General features: G+C 41.7%; 1 protein-coding gene across 2 annotated transcripts in view; it reads right to left on the reverse strand.

The window, feature by feature from the left end:
- HOMER1 (homer scaffold protein 1) overlaps positions 1-17,771 on the reverse strand; it is an 88,572-nt gene extending 70,801 nt beyond the window's left edge. Inside the window, exon 1 of one of the 2 annotated variants that reach the window (XM_066569826.1) lies at positions 17,704-17,771. Coding sequence is in view for 1 of the 2 variants with exons in the window: in XM_066569825.1 (XP_066425922.1) it covers positions 16,502-16,506 (5 nt within the window). In the remaining variant the exon portion in view is untranslated. Of the gene's footprint in view, positions 1-16,501; positions 16,608-17,703 lie in introns of those variants that run through there. The other variant, XM_066569825.1, reaches the window with a different exon arrangement.
- Positions 17,772-20,064: the final 2,293 nt, after the last annotated feature.

The raw sequence follows: 20,064 nt of genomic DNA on the forward strand, positions 1-20,064 counted from the left end.
CATTCTTAGACCTGTTCTTGCTGTTATGTTTTGGTTTATTTGAAGTAAGCAAATGTTTACAAAGTTGCTACAAAAAAGCTTGTTTTCTATATAGTTACCAGTTAATATGTGAAACTGCCTATTTACGTATAAAGTTCAAACTATAAGCTTTACAGACTGTGCTCTGTAGCTATGTAACACTGCACAGGCAGTGCCTTCAAGCACTTTCTAAGCTGTTTTATTTCCATTTAAGAATCAGCTTTTAGTAGTAGATTTTTAAGCACTTAGGAGTTAGCACAGCATCACAAGAAATAATTGCCATTTTTCAGGATTTGAAGGGAGCAAAATTTTCTAGAGACTTTCACTAAACCTGTTAGGTTAAGTAAAAAATACATTTACCTTAGCCAGAAAAATAATTATATACTGTCTATTACGTTTGCAAGGACCTGAAGTTTTAACCAATTTGTTTCAGCTTGAAGTAGAATATTGCACAGTACTTAAAGAGAAATAAGGTAAAGGAAGTCAGTAGAAAATAATTTAGTGATTAGCAGAAATCTATTATCTTTGAAATGTTAGTGCCTCTATAAAGACTAGTGAAAATCTGTAAGCTATTTGGACAACAGAGGGAAAAGTTGCACTCTATTTGCATACCCTAACACCCCACACTTTTGAAAAGGGAAAAAAAAACCATTAAAAAATGTAAACAACAACCTTGCAACATTTTACTGTGGGCTAAGAAGTATATACAAAATATGTATGTATACAGCTAAATGCAAAGAACATAGTTTTATACAAACCACATTAAATTTGATGCCTATGAGCAGACAGAACTCTACTTAAAGTCAGCAACTACGGACTTCCATTAGCAGAAGAACTGTTCACTTGGATTATTGCATCAATTAATAGAAGTTCTATATTACACAGCAGACAAGTCAGGAAAGCACATAACTGCAAATATTTCTGAAATCATTTTGGCACATCCACTAAGGTGGATGGCATCTTCAGAAGGGTAACAGAGCTGGTGAAGGGACTGGAGCAGAAGTCATATGAGGAGCAGCTGAGGCAGCTGGGGGGATATAGCCTGAAGAAAAAAAGAGACTGAGGGGAGACCTTGTCACTGTCTACCACTATCTCAAAGGAGGTTGTAGCCAGGTGGGGGTCAGTCTCTTCTCTTAGGTAAAAAGTGATGGGATGAGAGGAAATAGCCTCAATTTGCACCAGGGGAGGTTTAGAGTATGTATTAAGAAAAAAATTATTTATGGTAAGGGTTATTAAGCAGGGTGCCCAGGGAAGTGGTGGAGTCATCATTCCTGGAAGTGGATATGGCACTTGAGGACATGTTCTGGTGGTGACCATAGGGCAGGTTCTAGGCTGATTGTTGGACTTGGTGATCTTACAGGTCTTTTCCAACCTCAACAATTCTACAATTCACAGGTATGCAATCCTATAAAACAGTCTGTTCGGGGAACAAATGGATGACTCTGTATGTACCAATCTCAACCAAATGCTCAGGAAGCCCACACACAGTACCTTCCAGAGAAGGAAGGGAAAGAAAAGAGGTAGGAGAGTTTCATACAAACAGGCAGTACAAGACAAACACGGACAGCATTTAAAATGAATGTGTGTTGCCATCACATAAAATCCCAAGAGTTAGGATTACCATATCCTGGGAAATATAGCTCTTGCTACTGAATAAACATGAAGACAAAAGAGAAAGTTTACCTAACCTCATTCCTCTTCTGTCTGAGCTTACAATTCGTGAGGGACTTATGAAGCATCTTAGAAAACTTTAGAAGAGTAAAGAGCTTTTTCCACAGCACAGATTTACATTGAGCTATAGGACAGCACAGACATTACAGTCTCACAAATTTAGTAACATCAACAGCATAGAAGGTGGCAGAGTTGCAAAGTTGAGGACAAATCAGTGCCCGCTACTTAAAATTAAGGCTTATATAGTACAACAAAGAAAAATACCAACAAAACTCTTAAATTTTTGGTATAATGATAGTGAACATGGAGCTCTTTACACTAAAGATTAATAAAGCTACCTGTAGGTTATGTATAGGGAAGTTAAACTCATTTTTTAAAAAAAAAGAAGGAAAAAAAATACTGGATTTGCTTTCACTTCTGCAATTCTCTGGGTTTCTTTTAAATGCCTGTTCTCCAGTGCCCCCATATTATTGTATGCTGCTGTTATTGTATGCTGCTCAAGTTCAGCAAGTAGGCAACCAGCTGAAGTGTTGCATTCACAGCAATAATTTATCACTGACTGTGAAAGTTACTCCCACAGCTGAATGATGGTCCATCTCTCTAAGGTATTCCTTTTTTTGTCCTTTCACACGACCTTGAAAAGCTCATTTTCATAGCAGGAATCCAGGGAGAGTTCTGGGAATCAAATGAGGTAACGAAAAGCATATTATCAAGTACTCTGCTTTATCTTCCTAAAGCTCTTACTTCAGTTTAGTAACTTATTCCAAGAATATAGGTATAGGTATCTTCAGAATTTTTCTAGGTACCTAAGTGATTATTCCTCTCAATTGTGCAAGTAAGTGGACAAAGGTATCTCTGAATAAATGTTTACCTTAAGTTTGTTTAAATTACAAAATTGGATAGAACTAACCATTAGCTTTTAATGGCTTAAGAGCAGCTAAACTACGTTAGGTTGAATTTTACAACATATTATAAATTTATCTATAGTGAAAATACTAAGAAATCATGACACTAAAAAACTATAATTTCTTCTTGAATTTTGCTCTGTGCAAAAATTCCTGTCAGGAATCCAAGAGAGGATTTCTTCTTTCTCTAGAACTAGACAATTAATTTTAAGATGTACGGCTATTTTCCACATCTAGTCACTAAAAGTATTTATCAGAAGTAAACAAAAAATCCCCAATTTAATGTCAGGTTCTAGTCTATGAACAAAGAATCCTGAAATAACAGTGTAATGAGATGTTTCTGAAAGAAGTCTAGATATTAACATTCCTACAACAGCCCTTACATGCAGTAAGCTAAGCTATGCTGCATCTGGAATAAGAAATAAGCAGGCAATGAACAGTCTAAAAACATTTGTTTCTCTCCATTCTACACCAAGGAAATCCAACTTAGCCACACTTGCAACACAAGCAGAAAAGAGAAGAAAGCAGAGAGGAAGAAATAACGTTATTTATGCTTGTTAGGAAAATAAGTTTAGAAAGGCCCAAAAGTAATCCACAACCTAGTTCCTTGATACTCTCTGTACAATTTTTCCTTTGCAATCTTTATCTAAAATCTCCCTGCAATGGAGTTCTGACAGTCACACTACTCTTAGAGAACCCATGTAAATATTTTAAGGGAGAATATTAAGTAGTTTAACTGCTTCGCTTGAATTTCTACTGTTATTTAACAGAGTACTTTATTTACAAAGTCATGCAACAATTATAGTTTACTGTCTTCCTGCACCACCAGTTTTCTTGAGTTTAAATAAATGGATATTTTCTATACATGATCCTCGGTCCTCAGGAACAATATCTATAGTCTTCAGAACCATTACAAGAGCTACAATTTAAAGGGGGGGGGGGGGGGGGGGGAATAAAGAAGCCCCTTAGACCAGGAGCACAAGCACAGCTCTCCAAACAATAGAAGCAGAGGGAGCCAGAGCACAAAGTTGCTTTGGGATCCAGAGACACTGCTAGTGAGGCAGGAGTTCGTGTACTGCTTTACAAGTGGGCACAGCAGCAGTCTCCTTTCCAGGGACATGGAGATGGATGAGGAAAATGAGGAGGAAGGCTCCAGATGGGACATAATTTTCAATCTCTGCAATTCATGACCTGCATGTTTTCCTTTTCACATTTTACAAACACCCTCGAATTAATTTATGGATTCTTGAAGATCTGAAATTCAGTAGTTTCTTTTGCAAAACAATTTTCAGCTTGTGATAAGGGCTGTTTATGCCACTCAAAAGTAACTAATTAGACCAATTGATGCTGACTAAACAAGGTAAGAATTAAGCCAAATTGCATGGGGCCACTTAGGCGCTCTTTCTGAGGCAGAGATAGGTAGAAACAGCACCTTGCATGTTCTTTGATGTTAATCATAGTGGTCAGTGGGATTTAAGGGTCATACAACAACACTGGTAGAAATGCCACCCAGAGCAGCAGATTCAGAAAACTGACAGACTGAAACTCCTCGCTTTGTCCTGACATGAAAGCATAAGACTGTCTGTAAATCAACACCTTCTGTTCTAAAGTTTGGTTAGATCAATTTAGTGGCTGTAATAAAATCCTTCAACGGCACTGACAAGTGTCATCATCCATAGGTAGTACAGTATGAAGGAAGTGAGAATAGAGGGATGGCACTAGGACATGAAGCTATGTAAATCATTGAAATAATATCAGTGGCAATCCTACATCATCTTAGATTCCATAAAATACAGCAGAGTTCAATAAACAATGTAAACACAGTATTTTCTGATTTGACATTCAGTGTGATTTTGCATGCTCCATCAAGTCTCATCATTGCCTAGACAAGAATTTCTGTTCTGATGGCTGTATTTCACAGCTATGGAGCAAAGTGGCAAAGCTGGGGCTTTTGACAATAGACTGATGAGAATTCTGGAACCTAGAAAATAATAGAAGAAATACAAAATCATAGAATCAAGTCATCATGTGTTTCCATTGAGATAAATGGCAATTATATGGTAACCAGTGATACTATTTAAAAATTAGTCTAACTGCTGTTTTTCTAATCATCTTTGACTTTGAGAGACAATGCTAAAATAATACTAGTCATAATTTTGTTATTATTAATATTAGATGTCTTGGCAATTTGCTAACAGCAGAAAACCCAAGGAATACATATCCTCGTTTATTACTCCACATTTGGTATTAGTCTCAAAGATATGTCTGTACTAAAATGAGGTTTCCTCATTTGGCACCACAGTCTTGACCAACTTCTCTTTGCTTTTTAATAGCTTTAATTCATCTCCTTATTGGCTCTAAACTTCCATTTTGCTTCCCTGTAGACCTTCTTACAGAAACAATCACGCCTCCTCACTACTTCTCACCCAATCAACCACATCCACTCCATCATTTTCCACATCTCCAGATTATTCATTTTGACATGCTTTCTCCATGTGAAAAAGCTTTTTCTTTAAGTGGTCCTGGCACTTCTCACACCTTTAATTTCCAGTTTAAACCCACAAAAAACATATTTGACATTAAGAATTCATCAGTTAACAGTCAGTTTCAAGAGCTTTTCACTTAACCCTCAAAAATAAACACCCTGAAACAAACCACTAGCACTACTACATGTTAACTGCAGATACCTCAAAGCTGAACTCATGCTTCCACCAGAACCAGTGGAAGTATCAGAACTGACATAAGAAGGGGCTGAATAGACATGCATTTCACCAGGACTTATTTTCAAACAATTTGCAATCCCAACCAGAGTGCTACCGCTGCATGTTAAGTTTCAAAGGAAAAACTAATCACTGTTCCACATCAAAAGATGAGAACTGGATATTTTATTTGTATCAAGGAACTGAATAAGACTCCTAGGAAGGTAAAGAAATTAATTTTATATTCATAAATAACAAATCAATTTGAATCACCCATTAAGCACTACAGGAACTATAAAGACTCTAATTCACTTTCAGCATATTATTATTATGCCAGCAAGTTTCTCCCTTCTGATAACTTACAGCCAGGTAAACACTATTGAATTTTGGATGCAGTGGTTGAAACTATATTGACCTGTAATGGGGGATCCCAGGTCTGTTTCCCTGATTGTTCACAGCACACTTACACCAAACACTCTGAGACACCCAAATATCATTCCTGACATTCCTGCAGCTTCCTCACTGGATCACTGAAGGTATTCATAAGATGGCTCCAAATCCTGTCTCTCCCAACAATATGCTTTGCACTGTCAGGCAACCTCCCTCTGTAGTGAGATGCAAAATAATGGTAAGGGGCAAAATCCATTTTTAAACATACTAGTATGAATACACACCAAGCATGGAGCAAAGAGTGCTCTGCATAGTCCACTACAGTGGCTGACAAGGGAAAAGTTAGACAGGTTTGCATAGTAAGCATCAGTCAAGGAAGCACTTATATGAAGTACTATGCCATAGGGATGAACCTCAACAGGCAGAGAAGGACAGTCAAACCTGGACTAAGCTGTTCATTCCACTGATAAGCAACTCATGAGGAGAGAGCAGTCAATACTGTCTACTTGACTTGAGCAAGGCTTTTGACATCACCACTCACATCCTCATTCACAAATTCAAGAAGTGTGGACTGAATGAGTAGACAGTGAGGTTGATTGAGAAGTGGCTGAATAGCAGATCTCAGGGGGTCAAAATCAGTGGCAAAGTTGGAGGCCTGTCCCTAGTGGTGTCCCCCTAAGGTTGAATGTTTAACTTGTTCATCCTTGACCTGTAAAAGGGGGCAGATTTCTCCTCAGCAAATTCAGTTATGATACTATGCTGGGAGGAATGACTGACACCTCCAAGTTCTGTGCAACAGTTCAGAAGGACCTTGACAGGATGGAAAGACAGGTAGAGAAGAACAATCTGAAATTCACCAAGGGCAAATGCAAGGTCCAGCACTTGGGGAGGAACAACCCCAGGCATCAGCACAGGCTGGGCCTGACCCACTGGGGACCAGCTCTGTGGAGAAGGACCTGGGTGTTCCAGTGGACAACAAGCTGTCCATGAGCCAGCAGCGTGTCTGGGTAGCCAAAATGGGGGGCATTAGGAAGAGCATTACCATGCAATGGAAGAACGGGTTATGGAAGGTGATCCTGCCCTTGTACTCGGCCCTGGTGAGGCCTCACCTAGAGTGCTGTGTCCAGTTCTGATCTCTTCATGGCAACAGAAACATGGAGCTCCAGGGGTGAGTTCAGCAGAGGCCACAGAGATGATGAAGGGTCTGGAGCATCTTTCTTATGATGAAAGGCTGAGGGAGCTGGGGCTGTTCAACATCAAGAAGAAACAACTGAGAGGGCATCTCATCAGTGTATATAAGTATTGGAAGGAAGGGTAAAGACAATGGACCAGTGGTGGACCATCTTCTCAGAGGTGCCAAGCAATTTGACAAGAGGCAATGGGCAGACACTGATGCACAGGAAGTTCCACCTGGACATGAGGAAGAACTTCTTTACTATGCAGTAACTGAGCACTGGAACAGATTGCCAAGAGAGGGTGTGGAGTCTCCCTCACTGGGGATACTCAAGAGCTGTCCGGACACAATCGTGTGCCGTGTGCTCTGGGATGACACTGCTTGAGCAGAGAGGTTGGACAACATAACCCACTGTAGGCCCTTCCTATTTTACCCATTCTGTGATTCTGTGAAGATGACAGTTCTGGAAATACACAACGACATCAGCACTAGCCACAGGTATTGCTACTGAAATAATGTAAAGAAACATTTTCTCACTGACAGGTCATGCACTTCCTTTGATTGTGCTGGTGGAGGCTCGTAAAGACAAAGTGTTATGTGTTGTACTGGAATTAGATTAGCAACCACTTTGGAAACAGCACTTCAAAATTTAGCTTATGCTTCTGAAAGGCACTTATGATGACCTTAGCTCCAACCCCAAGATAGCAGGTGGGCGTCAGGGCTTCACTCAGATGAAAATAATTTTTAAAAAATTAGGTCTCAGAACACTGCTTACCATTTTGACAAACTGAGCAAAAAAAAAGAGGATATCATACAGTTGGTGCAGAAGTTTTGGCTCCAGTTGCCTACTTTAGAGGCCTAAACTTACCAGCTCAATAAAAATATTCAGTAATAAATGCATGCTACTACAGTTAAGAAGCATCTAAACAATGAGCAAGAACCAGTGTTTTTAAGTGCTAGTTATCTTAGCATGAATTTTTTTTTAATTAACAATTTTCCTTACATAGTACCTGAATGAACTGGTAGGGTTCCATGCCTTCAAAACCTGTGAAACAAGAACTAGAAAAGCCTCCCTCACCCCTGCCTGTGCATAAATATCAGAACAGATATTAAATTTATCAGAGCAAGCCCCAGTGTTTCTGTATCCATTAAATAAACAGTGGCCAAGACCTAGCAGGTTCATTAGCTATTTACAGAATGCTTGCATTGCAAAGTCAGTTTTAAAGAAGGCTGCATTTAAAAACATTTTATAGCTGTATGCTAAACATGGTATAGTCTTCCCAAACTGAAGCACTTAGGTGCTGCCATGGTTATGTCCAAAAGAGGCTTAACTGAAGCATCAAATACTGGTCGATATAGCAGAAACTGCTATTTCCCACTCCTTAACAGGTTTTATGTTTACAAACAGACTGGTTAATATACTAAATAGAATGCCGTGAGCAGGAAGTACTCATACCATAGTTAATTGCAAAATTTTTTTCCAATGTTACAAGCAAATAAAGAGTAACAGTTCTTCAGGAAGACAAACAGTACAGATATAAGAAAAAATAATCTAGGGTTTCCTGAATAAGCAAATTCTTGGGTTTTACAAAAACATTAGCCAGTGGCAGAAGTACAAAGACAAAAAGACAAACATGATGGCGAAGCAGAAGGTAACCTTTGCAAGATTTAGATGTGAATTCTATCTGTAAAGGCTGACAGCACAAGTGATTTGAGGAGGACCATGTCCATCTCTGAGTACTCAAGACCAGCAGTATTCTTTAAATGTTGGATTTGCCGTTGTTTCTAAGGAGAAGAAAAGGACTCTTTAAATATATTTTAATGCCAAGTAAAATTGTTCTTTATAAGAACAATTATAGAAGATGCAGATTGTCTTTCTTTGTCTAAGAACTTCACCCCAGAATAATATTAATTCTCCAGTTCTGCTTACAATAGAAGTGGCATATTGAAAAGGACCCTATAATACTCATCATTCCATCCCAGTAATAGAACTACTCTAGCTTTTTTTGCAGTCTGATTTTAAAAACTGTAATTAATGTGGACAAAAGAGGAAGCTTTGTTGTTGTTGTTTTTAATTTCTATGTCACATTTTAGCTCACCAAATGCATAAGCCTCAGTAAAAACTACTTCAGATCTTAAGTGGCCTATTAAGATCCATTGTAAGAGACATGGGCAGCATTTACATTCACATATGAGATTATCTTAGGGAATCTAGTTTTCAGGGCTCTTTTCACAAAATTCAGCCAAAATGGACCATTCCTTAATCATGTACTTCAGCACCAATGTTTTTTTTATGAAAACTTCTCAAAGATCCTTTGAGTTTTACTATCATATGTAGGCAGACATACTATCTGAGCTCTGCAGTACTTCTGAGAATCATGAGTACCTGTGACTCCAATCAGCAGGACACCATCTATTCCCAAGCACTGCTAATTGTTTCCTAGTAAAAATCAGCTCCTCCACATGTCTAGATGTAGAAAAGGGACTTACACTCAAACGTTGAAAAAGCACTTGGAAATCAGTATCCAGAAGCTGAAAGTAAGTTAAATCCAACAGAAGTGTTCCTGTCTAATTGCAGGTTAACTCTTTTAGTCACACAGAGTCACTGCAAAACCCCCAAGTAGTGCAAAAGCGAGGGTTAAAGCAAATTATCTGAATATGTGCTTAGGACCCCAATTTACTGCATACAGCCATTTGACAAGATATACACAGCACATATTATTGCATATGCTTATTTTTGTTAGCATGAGAAGTAACGTAAGATACCTGCCATGGCTGTGTACTCCACAGTAAGTCACAGTGGAGAAAACAGGCTTTTTTCCTCTATCACACAGTACATTCTTTCAGAATTTTGTACAGACAAGCCAGGACTAGCAGTCTGTTGGAAATGAACAGGCTAAGAAGTAGGCCTAAGAATTGTGAGAATACATGTCAAAGATTATTTATTTCATCAACATTTCACTGTAAAGTGTTGACCATTTAAAGCAAATTCTTCCGTTTTCAAAACTCTGGGAAGATCTCATCATATGTCCTATTACAAGAAGAGATTCAAGATTAACTATGGATCCATACAGCATACTATTTACACAATAAGTAATTTAAAAGCACTTTAAAAACCCAAATTCTATACCCAGCAATATAACCTATTATTGTTTGGGTTTAGTGAGTTTTTTGTTTGGGTTTGGCTGTGGTGTTGTTTTGTTTTACTACAAAATACACTATTCAAAGGGGAAAAATAATACCATTTCTCAATAAGCTGAGATTCAACCTAGTGGACAGTCACAAAAAACCTTTCCAGACCTGAGTTTCAAAACTGAGGAGCAAAGTTCAACAGGAGTAGGTCTGAATTAAGACCTTTTTAAACATTTCCCACCAGAGTAAACAGACACCGCTGTAGTAAAAAGTAGGTCTCTCCCACCTGTAGTCGCCCTTCCCTTGTGCACACCCCTGTATTTGCAGTCAGCTAGGTCACAGTACTGACATAGCTCACTGCACAAACATTGGTGCTGTAGTAGACAAATGGAGGAAGCAGTGCTTGCCTTCTGTGGTTCCCACCTTTTGGTGGCAAGATCTGTGAAAATTAAATAATCAGGATGTCTGCAAAGAGAACAACCACAAACATCAACAAAACAGTGCCTGTGAATCATCTGCATGTACGTGGAGGAAGAAGAACAACCTGAGAGACAGGTTGTTCATTACAGAAAATGAGCAATGCAGTCTGCTTAATTTACCTAACTTGATAATCATTACTTAAAAACCAGAAATCATGACTGGTTACTGGAAATGTCAATATAGGCTTGTATCTGGCAATCCAACATCATCTATTGCATGTTTAAACAGTATTTTCCTGGACAAATTTTTTAATGATGACTGGGATTCATCACTACTTGCCACCAAAAAAGTGTATCAGAGTGCAGTGTGTTGCCAGAAGCATGATTGTGATGCAGTTCCAGAAAATCAATATAATATTGAAACACAGTTCCATTACTTCACCAAATGGAGTAATGCCACTACCAGGACTCTGTGTAGATAAAACAGAGCTCAACACTGCATAGTGCGAGGACCAGGTAGAATAAACCCACAGCTCCCTCTAGCCTCTTCTCTCCTCTAGTATTTCTGTCCTGAACACAATACTAATTTTGGGGATCTCACATGGCTGAGCCTTGGGAAATATAAAAACTTGAAACAGAATGGTAAAAGAAGTCTACTATCAAAACTGGATATAGCAGATTATGAAAAAGGTTTTTCATAATGCAATGCTTTCATTACCCATTACACCTTAAGACTGAATATATCTGAAAAAGCCTTGCAGGAAGAACAGCACAAAACCCTGAACTAGAAAGCATGCTCTTTGAAAATTTTTTTTTTACAGAAAGCTTTCCCCTAAGTGGGGCTTTTAAATAGGGCATTTAAATACATGTTTCATGGTATCTTTAAATAAGAAGAAAAAAAATAGAAGAGGTGGAGTCTGGGGTTTTTTTCCACTTTAAATAATACAGAATACTTAGTTTCTTTGTTCACTGTCACAGTTAACTGTTACTAACACTATAACCACACACATGGGGAAGCCTGAGAGTCTCCTCCAGTGCAAAACTGTCTCAGATAGGAAGCGCGCACTGGTAAAAGACAGCCACGTGTATATATATACTCATTCAATATCCATTTGAGGCCTAGTCGCAGCCTGCCTGGGTATGAACACACCACACTGGTTTCCTGGCTAAGCACCTCTTAACTTTTAACCTCTGGACTAGCAGAGACCTTGGTCCTTGGTAATTATTTTAGGCCTCAACAGCTTCCAAATTATAGAATCGAAAGGAGATGAAGAAGTAGGTTCTAGACTGGCTGAAGTATCTGCATTGTTTATATGGTTTGGAATACCTTAGAAAACCATAGCTTCAACTAAAACAATGTCCAAGGCACCTATACTAATGAGAACCTACCAGTAAATTAGTGTTACATCATATGATAATGCTCTTCACTGGAGTACACTAGTGCATAGACACAGATTTGAAAGGCAATGAATTAAAGTGATTAGCTAAGAGCCTTTAATCAAATTACAGTTTTATGATACAATCATAAACATTAAGTGTTTTGCAACAAAAATTCCCATAAACGTGATATCTAAATTCAACTTAAAACTTTTACTAACTAGCAGGAAGAAATACTCTGCTCAGCTCTAGTTAAATGTCATTGCCTTCCCTGATTAGAAGTGCTGACTTGTTACAGAATTATAAGCCATTGCAATTTCTGTGGCTCCAAGATTGTGTACTTCCTTAGATACTGGCTCAACATCTAGTTGAGTCCTGCAAAAATAATGGTAACTGAGGTAGAGCAAACACTGTTTTGGAAAAAGAAACCACAAGAACACACATAACACACACACACATCTGATACTTGCCTTGAGAGTAAAAATAATGAGAATAAATACTGAAAATAAAAATGAGAATAATAGTGACAATAAAAATAATCCCAACATAATGAATCAGAAGGACTTAAATGTTTATTTTCAGCAGAAGTAGGATTTTTCCAAAAGGGTTGGCCTATAAATTCTTGATAATGCATGGAAATACCAAAACAGATCAATTGCAACCTTAATTCATTACAAACACCTTCACTAGATCAGCAATCATCCTCTCCTGATGCTCAGGCCACTCATTTATGTTTTACCAGGCCTGGTTCAGATTTCTTATGCTTGTTTTGAACTCAAAGTGACTGTGACAGAATATAATTTAAGCATGGTAGAAGTCTACATATATTGTTCTCTGAAAAGTAGTTTATTAACAATTTCAGGCTGCCTTACATGCAGTCTGTTTTGGTATTTATACATTACTAATTCTTTACAGATTACCAAGTTTTGTCATCTGTAAAGTTGTTATACTCTCCATTCTGCTACAGAAGACAGCATAAACTACTTTGCTGCCACTGCTCTCACATAATAAGCACCTCGTTTTACCGCTGAGACAGCAAGATGGTCAGGAATTGCAGTAACATTGAACTATTACCAAGAAGCTACGTCTTCCGCTCTACTACCTCAAGCGTTCTGTGGAGCACAGCTGATAGAAGTGTTACTAAAACAAAGTCTGGGGAAAGCTACCATTAAGTCTTGTGGGAGGAAAACAGGTTAAAGAATTTGAGTCTGGACAAATTCAATGAACAATAATACTTCTGGGTCCCAACAGCTTTCATGTGTTGTTACCCAGATAGAGAAAGCAAACTGAAACATTTCAGGACAAGACTGTAGTTTGTCCTGTTTAAAGAAATATGTTTGACTAACTGCACATCCTTCAAATAGAGTAAGATCTAGGAGTGGATCAGCCAGTTGCAGACTACCAAAAATTAAAATACTTATTTCTAGGCAAGTGCAGCACTAACAAGTATACCCCAAAATACTAATCTTTCTCAATATTCTCCAGCCAACTTAAGAACTCTAGTATTCTAATTCTGCCATCTCAAACTGACACATATCATAACTACCTTTATGAGGATAACATACTAAACATAGGCGAACAAAACTGAAGATGAAGTCTTTATAAAGACACCTTGACTAACACGACATGACAGAAATGAGCACACCTTCCAGAACCTTTTACCTTGTAATTCCTTATAATTCAGCATGAACAATGGGAAAAGCAAGTAGCAAATTTAGATATTTGTCCACAGCTGTCATGTAAAGGCCATCATGTGAAGTAGTTATGGAGAGACTACGCATCAATAAATCAGCAATTAATACTAGATATTATGTTTAATAGGACATCAATTTCTGCATCTCTCCAGAATTCCCAGCTGTGCAGCTTCCCCATTGTGTCTGTAAAGAAGTGTATTCATTCCAGCCTAAACAACAAATGCATCCCTGTCTCTACTTTCCCTGCTCACAGATCGAAGTATAAGCTGTACCAATAACAAGAAAAATACAGCAACAGTTCCAACTTGAAACACAGTACTTACCTGGTCAATGCATACGACACCCTAGGCTGCCAATACAAATCCTGGGTATGCTTTAGAGCTGTTATTTGAGGATTTTTAATGCAATCAGACTTTTGATTGCATTAAAGAAGACGGATGGTGCAATACTAGCAATGAACACATGAATATATGTTATCAACTAGGACAGAACACAAAATCCATGTTTTTCTATTAAAGAATACTATATTGTATGTGGTCAATCCAACAAAAGGCTTTCCACAATGGTTGTATCACTCAACAGTAACTATTGATAAGAACTTGTTTTTATGCAACAGGAATGAGGAACTGGGAGAAGTGAGACAGACTGGCAGATAGAGAAACAAGAAAGGACATTCTGTGTGTCTGGCCTATATGATCCACAGGGTTTGATACACTTACCTTCTGTGAGATGAAAGACACACACAGACATATAGGATACAGCAATAAGGAAGTGTCCTGAACTACTCTACATTTCTCTAGTTTCAAGTTTCCCCAAAAAAAGTTTAATAGTAGCACTGGCCCAAAGTTACTCACCAGTTGGTTTCCACCACACACCAATGCATAATTACCTGGCTTGCCTGATGGTATTGCATGTGCCAAACATTGCACAGCAGAACAATGAATTCTTCATTATATGTAATCAGTCTAAGAAAGCTCCTGCTGGTTTGGCAAGCCAATTTCCCCCCTGCCAAGTTTTCTGTGTTCTAACCATTGAAATAGGTGAGATCTCCACCAGTCAGGTACTACAAGAGCAGTCTACAAGCTCACACAGCATACCAGTACCCATTAAATACTGAATATAATACACAGACCATCATGTGACCCAGGTACATTGAATTACCAATGATCTTGCAACTTGCTTCTAGAATGCTCAATTTTTAGACCTTGGTAGAGTGCAGAGTATAGAGTAGCAACTGTTGAATTAAAAGCCTAGTGCATCCTGGTGTAGAAATACTCTGAAATCCATGGGTACTTGCATTTAGAAATTAATTCAAAACAGCTACCAAATCAAGACCTCTGCTCTGAACAGTAACAGATGTCTGATACTTAACCATAGTTGCACTAAGTAGGTGCTGGCCCTGGCCTGGGTGTGCTCACTCAGATTTAGAGAGTTGCGGGCTTACCAGTAATACATTCCTACATTTCAGGTTTGCCCTTCTTGTTAGAAGATGGTCTGCAAAGGAATTCTATATTGCAATACCCCAAAGCGTACTGTCTAAAATGTGTTTAAAATACTTGCTAGCAAATTTAGTGTTCTTGACCTTAATGTGCAAAGATACCACTCAAGTCATCGCACCAACAATTGTGTTTTTTAAGATTATTTCAGCTCTCGACAAATACGGATTTGTAGTGTTTATTAAGAAGCTATGACAGTAAAACACTAGGAGAGCTGGAGTTCCGGAGACAAAATGTTTGCTCCTCTTCAACAGTTCAGTGGATTTGTAATATGATTATGCTTAACCCAAATATCTACAAATATAGTATTGATTTTAAATCAATGAGAAGGTTTCCATTATTTTAATTTTACATAATCCTGTGTGTGATTAGCAATTTTAAGTATATATCCCAAAAAATTAATTGTATCATTTAGACTTTTGGCAGAAACATCACTTTCTTGGATATGTGGATAGCTGCAAGGGTTTTGGGTTTATTTGGGTTTTTTGGGTTTATTCTGTTCAAATTTTTTTAATGGAAGGGAAGACAACAGAAAAATAAAAACAGGCTTAAGGAGCAAGGAGTCATTCCTTCCTACATCTTGACCTGTGACCCCCAGTGATAGCACAGAGACAAGGATGCAGCTGTTATCGCCACACATGCAAGGAAGTTAATAAATGGAAGAATTCAAATGTCCTAAACAGCTTGAGGAGACATCTGTAACTCCCATAGTAATATGCAAATTTCACATCTGAATTTCTAAGTGACCAAAATACAAAGGACATGATTTGTAACTTTTGTAGATCGCCTCCACCTTGCAGTTTGCCAGATCATACCAGGTTTCTGTTGCTTTGGAACATGGATGAGTTTCCATTCCACTATCAGACAAGCCCGGTAGCATGGATTATTTTTTCAAATCACTATACAAATTCCTAAGGATATGACTGTGGAAAGTTTTCATAGGTATCTATGTCACATTTTTATCTACTAATTTGTATAAGATCTGATTAATTTTATAGATTTTATTCCTTCTAATTTCCTTAAGCTCTCAAGTGGATTCCCCAGTTTACCAGGGAACCTGCTGTGAAGCCGAATTCCTCAGAGCCTTCAATTTACTGAGAAATTCCCACGTAGTTCGATATTCTCTGAAGACTCCAGAAGAGTGGAAGCGAGCCTTCCCTGTTCTGGAATTTCACCCTAGCGCACTGAGTTTAAAGCACTCGTTTTCAGGACTGAACATCGCCTAACAACCCGGGAGAGGTCCCCACAGTGAGGAACTGGGAGCCGAGACGGCTCTTCCAGAATTCCGATGTGGCTACGGCGGAGACAAACCTCTGCAGATCGTGGTGCGCCCCTCACGGATCGCACGGCTCTCCCCTCACGGGGCTGATGCATGGCACCGACTGCAGCAGGATTCCTGCTGCTGGCGCACCCCGCCAGTGAGACCCCTCGACTCCGTGCGCATCCAGCAGCGCCCACAGCTCCGCGGGCGGCCGCTCCCACCCCCAGCCCCGGCACCAGCCCGGCGGCCCCCGCGACATCCTTACCCCATGGCGGCCGGCAGCGCCTGGCACCGGTGGTGCCGCGTCCCCGGGGCGCTCCTCGCCGCGCCGGCAGCTCCGCAGCCCCGTGGCGGCGGGGCCGCTGCTCTGGGCTCGCCGCAACCGCCGGGGGCCGAGGGGGGCCGCCCGCGCCCTAGGGAGCGCCCCCCGCGGGCCAGGCTCCCATGGCCACCGGCCCCGCCGGGCGCCCGCAGGCAGCGGCTCCGGCCCCCGGGCGGGCGGCAGCGGTGGCTTCGGGGACGGACGAGTCCCCTCCTGCAGGCGAACGGGGAGGCGCTCGCCTTCTTCGCGAGGGACTGGCGGCGGCTGCGGCGCTTCTCGCCGGGACGTGCGCGGCCGCGGAGGACTCCGTGTGCCTCAGAGGCGGAGCGGGATGGGGCAGGCAGTGCGCACAGAGCTCCACGCCGACGCTCCCCCTAGCACCGCCACCAGCAGCGTGGCGGGCACGGATGCATTCTCCCGAGAAGGCAGAGCGAGCCGTGGCACCGGCGCTGGCATCGGACTCCCGGCGAGAGGCCGCTACCGACGAGCTGCGGCCGCGCGTCGCCCGCGGGCACCGGGGTGCCGCGTTCCCCCGATCTGCCCGCCCGCCCACCCCCGGCTGCGGAGATGCGGGGCACCGCTCCTCCTTCCCGCGGCGGCGGGCCCGCTCCTCGCCGTCACGCCTTCTTCTGCAGCGAGCGGGCGGGCATCGTCCTGGGGCGCGGCGGATCGGTCACTGACAGCGGGCGGCGGGAGGGGCTGCCGCCGTCGAGCCCGCGCTGTTCTGCGGCGGAGCCGTGGGCTCAGCCCCGCCGGTGGAACGGAGGGAGGGAGCGATGGCCGCCTCAGGCGGTGCCCGGCTGCTCCGGCGCCACCGAGCCGCTGCCTGTGCCTGCTCGCATCCCCCGCCTCCGCCTCACACCTCCGCCACCGCCCGCTCGTCCCCTCGCGGCGGGCTGGCGCAGCCGCCGCGCGGAGCCCGCACCTCCGTCCCGCTCCTCCTTCCCGGGGAACGCGGAGGGGAGGGAAGGGGAGGGAAGGGAAGGGAAGGGGCGAGAAGAGCGGAGAGGAGCCGCGCCCTGCCCTACAGCCCCGCGCCACACGCGGCCACCGTGCTCCTGCCCGCGGCGGCACCTGCCCGCTCTGCCTCCATCCTCCGCCCGGGGAGCTTTAAATAGAACACGTCACCGCGCTCCCCTACGCACCGACGTCACGCCCCGCTCCCGGCGCTGACGTCACCGGGGTGCGGAGGATGATGTCAGAGTAGTCCACGCCGCCGGAAGCTCTTCTATAATAGGGAACGGCGGCGGGGGGAGAGCGGAGCGGGGAGGGCTCGGGGTGCTGGCGGCGCCCGGGCCGCCTCCTCCCGCCCCCGGCCCCTGCGGCGCCGTCTCCACGGCAACGCCGCGCCCGGCGGCTCGGCGGGGAGAGCCGGTGTCGCGGAGTCACGGGCGAAGGCGGTGCGGAGCCCTCTCCGGAACGTGGCTACTGCAACTTCCCAGCCCTCCGCCTTGCCAAAACACAGGCCCGCGTCCCCATGCTCTGCAGACACTCTGCAGACACTTAACACAGACAGCGTTACCGGAAAAACGGGGAAGAAACACGGCAGCCGTTCTAAAATTGTCCCCCAAAAAACCTGCATTCCCGCACATCCACGCTAGTATACTATCGAAAAGAAAGAGCGAGCACTGTAGGCTGGATAGGACCTGCAATATTAGGCTGAGTTCTTCAGTTGTGCCATGCAAACAGCAAGCTTCTAATCCATCACAGTTGCCGAAGCTCCAGCATCATGTACTATCTTGCAGGGACATACCTCATCTCAAGTTCTGCAAATACTTCCATTAACTCCCTGAGATTCCCTCAATTTGTAAACATTAGGTTTAACTACTCCAGTACACTGCCAGTGGCATTGGGATGCCCCAGGTGGAACATGCTCCTTGCTAGGATGTCTTTCAGTATATTCATGGTATTTTCTGCTTAAGTGAAGTTGTAGCTAGCAGAGGTATGTTAAACTACAATGAGCAGAAGAGGAAGATATTGATACTATAGTAGATACCAATCTCCACATAAAAATTGAAGAAGCCCAGAATATTAACAGTGTGTGTTACACAATTGTAAAGCATGATAAAACCAACCATGTTAGAACTGTTGCTTTAACAAAGGGTTGCTTGTCCTCTCATAGAACCTCTATTACTTGCGACCAAGTGTATCCCATGAAGAGGCTGGAATAAAAGACAGCTAAAGCATTCATATAACAATCTGATCTTCCTAGAGTCAGGATGCACGTTTCCAAAGCTTATTTTAATTTACAGGGGCATGTTTTACAGACTCTTGTTTCAACATTTTGACCTCTAAAAGTAATCAGCTATGGGAAAAGCAAGGATGATAAATTAAATATCAAGGCAAACCTCCCCCAATCACAAACAATCATAGGAAACCCAGTATGAATCATTACTATGGGAGTAGCAGCAAGGCATACTGCCTCATGCGGCAGAAAAGAACAGCTTCCTCAGTTGCCCATTTCTCATTTCCCACACACCACCTCATGAGCTACAGTAAAGGCACTGAGCTAAAAAAACTTTAGTCTGAGTGACAACAGTCTAAGGTTTGTTGTGTGCAGTGCTGAGAACCTGCATAGTTATGATGAGGCTGCATTACTTCACAGGACTGCAATTGCTGTGGTTGGGCTTCACCTGCTAGCTCTGAAATAGGAAGTCCTATGTATTTTCCACTAAAAATCAAACTATATGTGCAGGCTTCTATCATAAAATGGAGGTACTCTCTGGTATTGGGGTGGGGGAGAAGATGGAGATCCACAACTATTCCTTCTTCTATATGATTAGAGTGAAAAAGAGCAAAATTAATGCCAATTAGGCAAGCATAAACAACGAGTAGTTTATATGTATGTATTCACTGATGTCAAGTAGCTGAGAGTCTATATTCATTAGCTTCTAAAAGTCTGAAATGATACTCTGCATGACCTGCAGTAATGGCAGGTCAACAGCAAGGAAATTAAGGCTTTAGTTTCATATATGAGTAACTGTTGCATCAGTTTTGTTCTTTCAGCTCAAGCTCACACACTAATGCAAATGCTTCAGTATTTCATTATGCTCACAGTATTTTGTTTAGATATCACAAAGATGATTCCATCTGTCTCTGCCTTTCAACTTGTTCATATATTTGTCTTGCATTAAGTATACTTTTCTACAGCATGGGTACAAACTCAGAAATCCCCAAGAATGAAGATAAAAGAGAAAAATATAAAAATAGACAAATACACACTGAACCCTGGGGTGAAGAATAGTGTGTTCACTTGAGAATCAGAGGTGTGAACAGAATCATGGACAAAGAAACCTGGAATATCAATAATGTCTTTATTGACTTGTGAAATAAATGAGCTGTGTATTTCATGCCCTTCTATAAATAATCAAATATGAGTACTGGTATGGATAAGATCCTGGGTAGGGGAACAGAACTGTAGGGACAAAGAAAGCTTTACTTCAAGTAAATCTGATTTATTTTTCATTCTTAATTCTTCATTTAAACAATTTTTATTTATTATTATA

The sequence above is a fragment of the Molothrus aeneus genome, chromosome Z (assembly GCF_037042795.1).
Source record: "Molothrus aeneus isolate 106 chromosome Z, BPBGC_Maene_1.0, whole genome shotgun sequence".
In the NCBI taxonomy this organism is placed as follows: domain Eukaryota; kingdom Metazoa; phylum Chordata; class Aves; order Passeriformes; family Icteridae; genus Molothrus; species Molothrus aeneus.